This window comes from Polyodon spathula, chromosome 25 (assembly GCF_017654505.1).
Source record: "Polyodon spathula isolate WHYD16114869_AA chromosome 25, ASM1765450v1, whole genome shotgun sequence".
In the NCBI taxonomy this organism is placed as follows: domain Eukaryota; kingdom Metazoa; phylum Chordata; class Actinopteri; order Acipenseriformes; family Polyodontidae; genus Polyodon; species Polyodon spathula.
In genome coordinates, this window is record NC_054558.1 from 1,104,130 (window position 1) to 1,114,442 (window position 10,313).

Below are 10,313 nucleotides of genomic sequence, written 5' to 3' on the forward strand. Positions count from 1 at the left end.
AATAGGCATTGTGTGAAAAGGCAGTCTGTGCCTGTCTCTGGAGGTTTCCCTCTCTCTGGAGAGACTCGATCGCATGCCGTGCTGTTCCTCTCTCTCTGAAGAGACTCGATCACATGCCGTGCTGTTCCTCTCTCTCTGGAGAGACTCAATCACATGCCGTGCTGTTCCTCTCTCTCTGAAGAGACTCGATCACATGCCGTGCTGTTCCTCTCTCTCTGAAGAGACTCGATCACATGCCGTGCTGTTCCTCTCTCTCTGAAGAGACTCGATCACATGCCGTGCTGTTCCTCTCTCTCTGAAGAGACTCGATCACATCCGTGCTGTTCCTCTCTCTCTGAAGAGACTCGATCGCATGCCGTGCTGTTCCTCTCTCTCTGAAGAAACTCGATCGCATGCCGTGCTGTTCCTCTCTCTCTGAAGACTCGACTCGATCGCATGCCGTGCTGTTCCTCTCTCTCTGAAGAGACTCGATCGCATGCCGTGCTGTTCCTCTCTCTCTGAAGAGACTCAATCACATGCCGTGCTGTTCCTCTCTCTCTGAAGAGACTCAATCACATGCCGTGCTGTTCCTCTCTCTCTGAAGAGACTCGATCACATGCCGTGCTGTTCCTCTCTCTCTGAAGAAACTCGATCGCATGCCGTGCTGTTCCTCTCTCTCTGAAGAAACTCGATCGCATGCCGTGCTGTTCCTCTCTCTCTGAAGAGACTCAATCACATGCCGTGCTGTTCCTCTCTCTCTGAAGAGACTCAATCACATGCCGTGCTGTTCCTCTCTCTCTGAAGAGACTCGATCACATGCCGTGCTGTCGAGTAACTGTGACAGGCTTGGCGTTGAAGGCAGAGGGGTCGAGTAATGCCTCTGTTGCTTGTGAGCTGGCATCTCTGGATCCTGCAAAATAATTAAACAGGGTGGTTTATATTCTAAACGCCAGCATGCTGCTTTTATAACCACCTGAAACATCTAGAAACTCGTTGTTCCTTTAACTGGTGCACAGCTTGTCACTTTAACGGATATTGATGTACAATATTGAGAGTTCCTCATATTTCTCCCAAGCTTTGATCTCACTTGGAGAATCTGTGTGCTCTTTTACCTAATCCAGGGAAGAGTATAGATTCCCTACAGACTTTAACAATGACAGCCTCACGCACAGTGCAATAACCCATACTGAACGATACAATGCAGTACACTTCTTCTTGTTAACATGTAATAATTGTTGAAGATTTGTATAAAGCATGCCAGTATATTAACAGAAGCTGGCTCTTTTTGCACAATGTTTGTAAATTGTATATTTGGGGATGTTAGTAATTAGAGCTCCATTATTACATAAAAGCTCACCATTCACAGATCTGTTTAAAATTCTCAGCACAGAGCCACTGCTGCCTTATAATACCGAGACTTCATCCTAAACTTCCAAATATCATGAGAAATATACAGACAGAGGGCAATGCTGGAGAACGGAACGAATTATTTAATTACAGCAAGCATGTGGATCACATCGTTAATCTAGTGCTGCTGCTTTTGTAAGCAAGCCTAGCTGCACTCGACAACACTGAGACAATGTCAAAGCAACCTCCTGCAGTCTTAATGGCACAGCTGCACTTGTAGTTTTGACTCGGATCCAGGTTTGATCTGCTGCCTGTGAATCTCTAAGACAAGAGAACAGTGCCTCATCAGACTGGCCCCATTCCAACGAGGATGAGACAGATGAAGCTGAAAATTACCTTCAGATCACCGGCATCTGGAACAATACTGGAGGCAAAGGCAGCAATGTGGAGGAGTGAGGAGAAAAGGGAGAAAAATCAAAGACATGGCAATCCACATGCTTCATGAGACACACACACACAAACCCTTACTATCAATGAAATCAAACACATGGCAATCCACATGCTTCATGAGACACATACACACACAAACCCTTACTATCAATGAAATCAAACACATGGCAATCCACATGCTTCATGAGACACACACACACAAACCCTTACTATCAATGAAATCAAAGACATGGCAATGTACATGCTTCATGAGACATACACACACAAACCCTTACTATGTGGATACCCTCACATCGTCAGACTAGACTGAAGAAAAAGACTCTCTGGCAAGCGCAAAGCCAGGCAGATAAAGAGAACACAATGATGGGCAAAACTAGAGCAATGAAAACCCACAAACACCGTCAATGATTGCAGCCAGCATCACACAAAAGTAAGGGCTAGATATATATATACACACACACACACACACACACACAAACAAACGTAAAAGATATTTGAGGATATTTACTCTTCTTTTCAAATGTTTTAAGCAGTTAAAATGGTGTTGTGCAAACAGCATCTACCAGAGCACAATTCCAAGTCATTTCTGGGAGATCCTGTCAGTCCAGTGCCTCGAGCTAGAAGCAGCTGCATTGTGGGAGCGGTCACATTAAACCGGTCCTGCAGCGGGCCCGGATGCTTCTATCACTCAAGAACATCTGGAGCCTCTAAATACCCGGCCCGGCTCTTATTAATATTCTATTCACATTGGTGTTCATTCTGGAAGGGAAACAAGCCTCCTGAATATATTGTAACCAAGTATTACTATAATCAAGTCCATGTGCCGAGCGAGCGGTGGAACAGCCAAGTCTCAGTCTGATTACCAGCTGTTCCCTGTTGCTCTTCAGATTGTCTTCATATTGCACTCATTCAGATGCCTGTTTTATCCTGTCACAACACGATGGGACTTGATGAGAAGCAAAGGCTATCCAATTACTTCCCCCGTGTTTTTATCAACCCCCATTGAGAATGCCTAGCTGTGTTCCCTCACCGCAGCGATCCACCAGCAAGCCAACTGCCACTTTACACCCAGCAGCGCCACAGGGGATACCGCCCCCTGGAGGACAAAGGCCAACCCTGCAGGTGTCTGCTGGACTTCACCAGGTGTCTGCTGGCTCCCAAACCAGAGCCAAAGCTCCCTGTGGATCGACAATTTCACACAGCCAGAACACAGCCCTGCCCTCCCCTGGCTGTGTGACTCACCCTGCACACCTACTTCATTCAAATATTACTCGCTATAGGTGCGAGTAGCAGGGCTTTGATATGGGCTAGCAAAATGCGTCAGGGTGGTGTTCAAAATACCTTGTTTACTAGGAGTCTTCTACTGCACCAAAACCTGTACTGATGTGGACAGCGCTGGGCTTGAACCCGTGTTCTCTTGGTCTTTCCAGCCACTCAGGGGTCCATGTGCTCACTGACTAAAGAAAAAAAAAACACAAAGAGAACCAAAAAGGGTATAGATAGTGAAATAAACTTGCAACAGTAACACCAACAAGCAGCTCTGTAACTGTAAAGAAACGACACAAATATACGGCAGCTTTAAAAAAAAGCATTTCCATATGGATTGGGAGTAACCAGTAAAGAGGGTCTAGTGCTAGCTATCATAAAGAATGCATGAGCACACAGTAAGGAGACTGGCCTTTTTTCTTTACACAAAAATAAATATGTTCTCATGAGTGAGGCTTTAGTTAGAATGATGCATGAACTCACATATGCACATTATAACTAGTAGGTCACACTGCAAAGTGGATCTGCGTGTATTTTCTTGCAATGCTGAACACGGTGAATAATCTGAAATGGAGGAATGCAGTGTCTGTCACCCATTCCTTCCCCGTCACATCAAGTTTAGTGCCCTAAAGGCGTATTGTTGTTTTGTTCTCCAGGACAGAGCCGTCACGTTTTGTAATTTGTGTAGTTAGGGATAATGCTTGTCCGTGTGTGTCCTGTGTGTGTGTGTGTGTGTGTGTGTGTGTGTGTGTGTGTGTGTGTGTGTGTGCATGTGTGTGTTTGTGTGTGTGTTTTATAATTACAGCGCCTGGTTATTTTAACATTTCGGTGAGAAATCCCCAGACCTGCTCAAGAATAAACTGGCCTTCACCACTGCGCTGCCACTGAAACACATTCATTACTTGATCGGTAAATGGGCTTGCTAAAAATGGAATGTGTTCAGCACTCTCCTCTCGAGAGCAATGTCATTGCCTGTGCGCACGCAGCTGCGCACTTACAGCTAATTATAGGCCACTGCTCAAAGCAGAAGGAAAATGTGACTTCGATTGACCGTCTCCTTGACTCTGTGACACCGTGCTGCATTACCCTCGCCTTAATAAAACAAAAGACGAGTGGCATGTTGTCCCCTGGGTGGCTAGCAATGACAATTCCACATCTGTGCCGTTTACTTACACGCCCCATTCCCCATCTGGTGGGGAATAGCACCCCCTGGTGGTAGCTTGAAGTAGCGCAGGCATCTTCCTTTTTTCACAGTCCCATCTTCCCAGTGGTGTTCTTGTCGAGGAGGGGGGGTGCTGTATTCTGGGTTGATAGAATTGTTGTTTGTACGTGTTCTTGTTTTTAGGAGGACTCGGGTTAGATTTAGATATGGCCCTGCTCACGTGCTTGTGTTGGGTTTCACATTGAACAGTTCCATTTAAAGCCCTCTCATTGTATAGGGCTATACAATGAGAACGTGTATCTGATACAGTTCAATATGTAAGCCAATGTTATCTAATTAGAGGGGTCACATTGTATTCAGTTCACAGCCCTGGATCAATCTGACGTCTGCCTGCGTACATCTGAAAGGAGCGGTACTCATTTATTTATAATTGTATTGGTATTTCTTTCTTGCCACACTGATCCCTTTCGCTCGCTGACAAGCCTGCGTGTTTTTTTGCACAGCGGCTTGCTCTTTTTTTTTGAAGGCTTTAGAGCCATCTGGGAGGTTGCCGTGGAAACGCAGAGGGATGCCATGGCAACATTAGAAGGGGTTACCTGGGAAACGGTGGTTGCTATGGAGACTGCAGGCAGAATTAGTAGCATCCGCATGAAGTGGTTTGGTTTGACTCATCTTTATTCTCGAGACGTTCACCTCAGATCTGTCCACAGTGAACGGCACAGCCTGCAGCTTTTCCTGTAGTATTCCCTGTCGCAATCCAGTCTCTTCATTCAAAAACGTATCCGAGTCATGACGGCGTATAGAAATAGATGCGCTTCATGTAAATAGCGGTACGATAATTAGATTGCATTTCACCAGGCATCTGAAGACACAGTATTTAACGCACGTCTCCATTTCAGATTCGAAGGGGCTCTTCTGCCTGTCCTTATATTTCAGTTTTGTTGAAATACACGACTTGTCTTTCCCGATTAACAATCATTTTCTAACATTAATAAATCGCAGCGCTCACGTTATGGTAATAAACACACATCTATTATCGCGTATTTGTTTTATTTACGCACATTAATCTTTTGCGTTGTATTTCATTTGAATACTTATTTTTTAAACATACACAACAGACTAAATACTCAATTTGAACATTAGACTACGGTTTGAATTACACACAGCGCCTCTGCCAGTTAAAGGAAACACAAGGAAAGCTGATGTCATTGGCCTGCTCACAGAGACAGCCGTTCCTAATTATGAACTAGCAAACAACTCGAGTCTATTTTGTTATTCTAGAGCGAATGAACTTGACCACGAAACAGGACACGTTTACTATACCTATGACGTTGCCTCCACACAACATACTTGCACTGACACGTCACGATTACTAACAGTAGTAGTGGTAGTATTGTTTTTAAGAGCGCTTCTTCGTGTTTCACTGGTTTTTAAACGTCGGTGAAGATTTTTTTGCCGGTCACGCAGTTCTGGTTGTTTTGAGTGCAGTTGCTGCTCTTGAAAGGCTGTTTGAACGCGCTGTTCAGCCCTTCCTCGACCACCATGTATTCCGATTTACTCAAAGAGGAAGTGCTGGGAGCCTTTCTGAGCTCCTCTTCAGAGGACAGGTGCTCACAGCTGCCAGCGCGCAAGTACTGCGCCTGCTCCTCACCCTCCGTCTCCCGGTGGTAGAAATAGTTAAAGTTGGAGACAATGACCGGCACCGGCAAGGCAATGGTTAACACGCCAGCAATCGCACACAGTGACCCGACGATTTTCCCTCCTACGGTTACCGGGTGCATGTCTCCGTAGCCGACAGTCGTCATGGTAACCACTGCCCACCAGAAGGCATCCGGGATGCTGCTAAAGCCCGACGAAGGGTCGTCAGCTTCTGCGAAATAGACCGCGCTGGAGAAGAGGATGACCCCGATGAAAAGGAAGAAGATCAGAAGCCCCAGCTCCCGCATACTGGCCTTGAGGGTCTGCCCCAGAATCTGCAGCCCCTTGGAGTGCCGGGAGAGCTTGAAGATCCGAAAGACCCGGACCAGCCTGATGACCCTTAGGATGGCCAAGGACATGGCCTGCTGCCCGTTCCCCTGCCTCTCGGCCAGTTCCGTGCCCAGGGTGATAAAATAGGGGATGATCGCCACAATGTCTATAATGTTCATGATGTTTTTGGAAAAGGTGGCTTTACTGGGGCAAGCAAAAAACCTTACCAGCAGTTCGAAAGAGAACCAGATGATGCAGAGCGTCTCCACAACAAAGAAGGGGTCTGTGAACGTGCTGCTCAGGTAAGGAGAGGTTCCATTTATCACCGGCTCTAGAGGAGCGCGGTAGTCCTTGTCATCCCGGAACTCGGGCAAAGTTTCCAGGCAAAATATAACGATGGAGATTAGAATGACCAGCACAGAGACTATAGCGATGCCCCTAGCTGGCCCTGAGCTCTCGGGGTATTCAAACAATAGCCACACCTGCCGTTGGAACTCATTTGTAGGCAAAGGGCGCTCTTCCTCTTTGATAAACCCTTCGTCATCACGGAATTTCTCCATTGCTTCCTCTCCTAGTTCATAAAACCGGATTTCTTCTGAGAAAATGTCAATGGGAACATTAACGGGTCTCCTAATGCGCCCGCCGGACTGATAGTAATAGAGAATGGCATCAAAACTCGGCCTGTTCCTATCGAAGAAATATTCGTTCCGTAGGGGGTCAAAGTAGCGCATCCTCTTCTTGGGGTCCCCAAGCAAGGTCTCGGGGAACTGGGATAAAGTTTTGAGCTGGGTCTCGAAGCGCAGACCCGAGATGTTGATGACGACCCTCTCGCAGCACTCGTTGCCTGACTCGTAGCGGTCCAAGGAGTGGAGTCCTGGGAGCCCTGTCGTTTCCTCCAACATGTTATCACATGTGATCACTGTCATGGTGTCCTGCTCGGCCTCGGTGTAGCCGGGGTTTACTATGTTGTTGTTTTTCCCATGCTTGGTAATAGAAGGCGGAGGCGAGTGCAGGAGGCTGAGATGGTCCTCCATACAGGTGCTGGGGATGGAGGGGCAGGGGAAGTCGCGCTTCCTCCTACAAGCTCCAGCCACCGCTGCTTCTGTCTCCGCGTCCTCCTCTCTCTCCTTTTCTCTCTCTATCTCTCTCTGTCTGTCTGACTTCAGTTTCACAGTCTTGTATTCCCGCCCACGGCGCGCACACCGGGTTTATAAACAACCCAATTCCCGCCCACCGTGCGCGAACGCTTGGCACACTATTTTTTCATCGCCCAATCCGAAATGAACCAGACACAAACACAGAGGCTAGACTCGGGCTGCAGAGACAACCCCCCTCCCCCCGTCCACCCCACCGCCGCGCAGACGCGCCCCTTGCAAGATAATGTCCAAACTGGACCAAGTGAATGCTTAGATAAATAATAATTCCGAAAAAAAAACACTTTTCTAGCGCGCATACTCAGTGACAGATATACATGCACCCCCACCCTAATAAAAACGCTGTGCCCGTTACAATCAAGAGTGATCGTTTCGGATCCTTTTCGGAAAGCAATGCTACATCGTTACACTTGAAATGCATGTTTGGTGTTTCATTGTTGCTTGCTAGCTGCCGGTAACGCATTTCCAAATATGTGTGGCTTCTTTCGGTGCGCGTCTTTGTGTGTGGCTATCTGTGCGTGCGTGCTAGCTCGTCTTTCATTCTGTAGACACTTGTTGTATATATATATATAGAAACAGAACTATATAAACTGCATTTATAATAGGAACGATATGTAAGGTATTTGTGACAGCTGGACAATACCAAACCTCTCCGTGGATTATTTTGTGCAAACGCACATTGCATATCGACTTTTAGAACAGCTGTTTAAATGAAAATACTTTCCTTTATAGCTATCACTGGCATCTTTAAAAATGGTGCACAAACTACCTTAAGCCTGACAATCGCAAACTCATTACAGATGCGCGCTGTACAAAGGTGAATATGAAACAGGGAACCGTTTCTGATTGGAATGCGGTGCTATACAAGCTGTTCTGTTCTTGTTTAGAGATTTTTTTTTTTTTTTTAATAGGTTCGGAATGTGAAGGCAAGATTAAAATGTCGGCTAAGATCAGGAATCAAGGCAAAGGGGTAAGGTTGTTAAAATTCAAATAATATTCCGTACAATAAAAGCAGTGATTTAAAATGGGAGCGCCTCTCTTTCTGTTGCTACGTGTAGACTCGCATCATTCCTAATCTTTGATTAACACATGCAGGATGCGATGTACACTGTAATTACCTGCTTTCAAACGCCAGGCTAGAATATATTCGCTAGAGACAAAGTTCAATACAGCACAGATATAAAAAAAAACACAAAACAATATACCACTATTAATATTATGATGATGATGATGATGATGATGATGATGATGATATGTCGAGCTTGCAGAGAGTTTTGCAACAGGAAGCTGTCACGGTGTTGGGTTCGGGACACAAGGCAGCTGTCCTTGGTTCTGAATCTAAAGTCCCTGGCGCTGAAGAGCGCGTGTCCGTGCTCTGGTGCTTCTGTCTTTATGTATTCATTGTAGGTATAAATGTGCAGATTGAGACCCTGGGAAATGTATTAGTACTCAGGCGTTTGGCTGCTCTTGTGGATCTCCTGTCTGTAGACATTAAGATGAGAAAGGCTAACCCTGCGTTTATTACCTGGCATAAGTGTATGGAAGGCCATTCGGGTCAAAAACGCATTATTTAATACACGATCTGATTTGACTTTAGTTCGTGATGTAATTCATATTATTACACGTACTAATTTGGCCAATCAGATGGCTGAAAATTAAACGAGAAGCAGTGCAGTGTGGTCCAGTGGTTAAAGTCCAGCGTTTGTAACCAGCTGGTCACTGGTTCAAATCCCATCTCTGCCACTCACTGCGTGTGATCCTGCGTAAATCACTTCACCTCCTTGTGCTCCATCCTGCACTACATAAAAATTAAGATTTTATTAATACGTTTACCATTCCCGCCCAATTTGTGGAGGTGTGTGGACCTGGTAAACCATTTCGAGATGGCTGGTCGGGTTTAATTTGCTTTCACGAGATAATGCTTCAATGCGCGTTTATCTCTGTTTCAAATATAGAACGACGTGGCTTTTTAAACCAAAGCAGTGTAATTAATATGTTATTTAAGTGTTGAAAGATCTGACAGTGAATCTAATATTAGGTATGATAACTCAATATTTTAGTGTAAAACTGAAATAAATATAATTAGAAAATAAAAGTAAATTAAAAAAAAACGATTGTGTACATTGTTAATATAAACTGAACTGTCTCGTGGTCAATATTGTCTCAAAAAGTCGGCAGTAGGATACGCAGTGGCTGATCATATTGCAGGGAATCGTCACTGTGGAGTGTTGGTGAGGACGCGTCACTGTGGAGTGTTGGCAGGGACGCGTCACTGTGGAGTGTTGGTGAGGTCGCGTCTCTGTGGAGTGTTGGCAGGGACGCGTCACTGTGGAGTGTTGGCAGGGACGCGTCTCTGTGGAGTGTTGGTGAGGTCGCGTCACTGTGGAGTGTTGGCAGGGACGCGTCTCTGTGGAGTGTTGGTGAGGACGCGTCACTGTGCAGTGTTGGCAGGGACGCGTCTCTGTGGAGTGTTGGTGAGGTCGCGTCACTGTGCAGTGTTGGCAGGGACGCGTCACTGTGGAGTGTTGGTGAGGTCGTGTCACTGTGCAGTGTTGGTGAGGTCGTGTCACTGTGGAGTGTTGGTGAGGACGCGTCACTGTGGAGTGTTGGTGAGGTCGCGTCACTGTGGAGTGTTGGTGAGGTCGCGTCACTGTGGAGTGTTGGTGAGGTCGCGTCACTGTGGAGTGTTGGTGAGGTCGCGTCACTGTGGAGTGTTGGTGAGGTCGCGTCACTGTGGAGTGTTGGTGAGGTCGCGTCACTGTGGAGTGTTGGTGAGGTCGCGTCACTGTGGAGTGTTGGTGAGGACGCGTCACTGTGGAGTGTTGGTGAGGTCGTGTCACTGTGCAGTGTTGGCAGGGACGCGTCACTGTGGAGTGTTGGTGAGGTCGTGTCACTGTGCAGTGTTGGCAGGGACGCGTCACTGTGGAGTGTTGGTGAGGTCGTGTCACTGTGCAGTGTTGGTGAGGTCGTGTCACTGTGGAGTGTTG

The 10,313-nt window shown here is 46.5% G+C and overlaps 1 protein-coding gene across 3 annotated transcripts; it reads right to left on the reverse strand.

Moving 5' to 3' along the window:
• Positions 1 to 707: 707 nt before the first annotated feature.
• LOC121299725 (potassium voltage-gated channel subfamily A member 3-like) lies at positions 708 to 7,764 on the reverse strand. 3 transcript variants are annotated; one of them, XM_041227703.1, is made up of 4 exons: positions 4,801 to 7,764; positions 3,118 to 3,233; positions 1,723 to 1,750; positions 708 to 889 (listed from the first exon to the last, which is right to left on the reverse strand). In XM_041227703.1, the coding sequence occupies exon 1, from the start codon at positions 7,204 to 7,206 to the stop codon at positions 5,635 to 5,637; it is 1,572 nt and encodes a 523-aa protein (XP_041083637.1). In that variant the 5' UTR covers positions 7,207 to 7,764; the 3' UTR covers positions 708 to 889; positions 1,723 to 1,750; positions 3,118 to 3,233; positions 4,801 to 5,634. The 3 variants fall into 3 exon arrangements, with proteins under 3 accessions (XP_041083637.1, XP_041083635.1, XP_041083636.1); XM_041227701.1 differs by having other exon boundaries at positions 4,216 to 7,764; XM_041227702.1 differs by lacking the exon at positions 1,723 to 1,750 and having other exon boundaries at positions 4,216 to 7,764.
• Between the last annotated feature and the right edge of the window lie 2,549 nt (positions 7,765 to 10,313).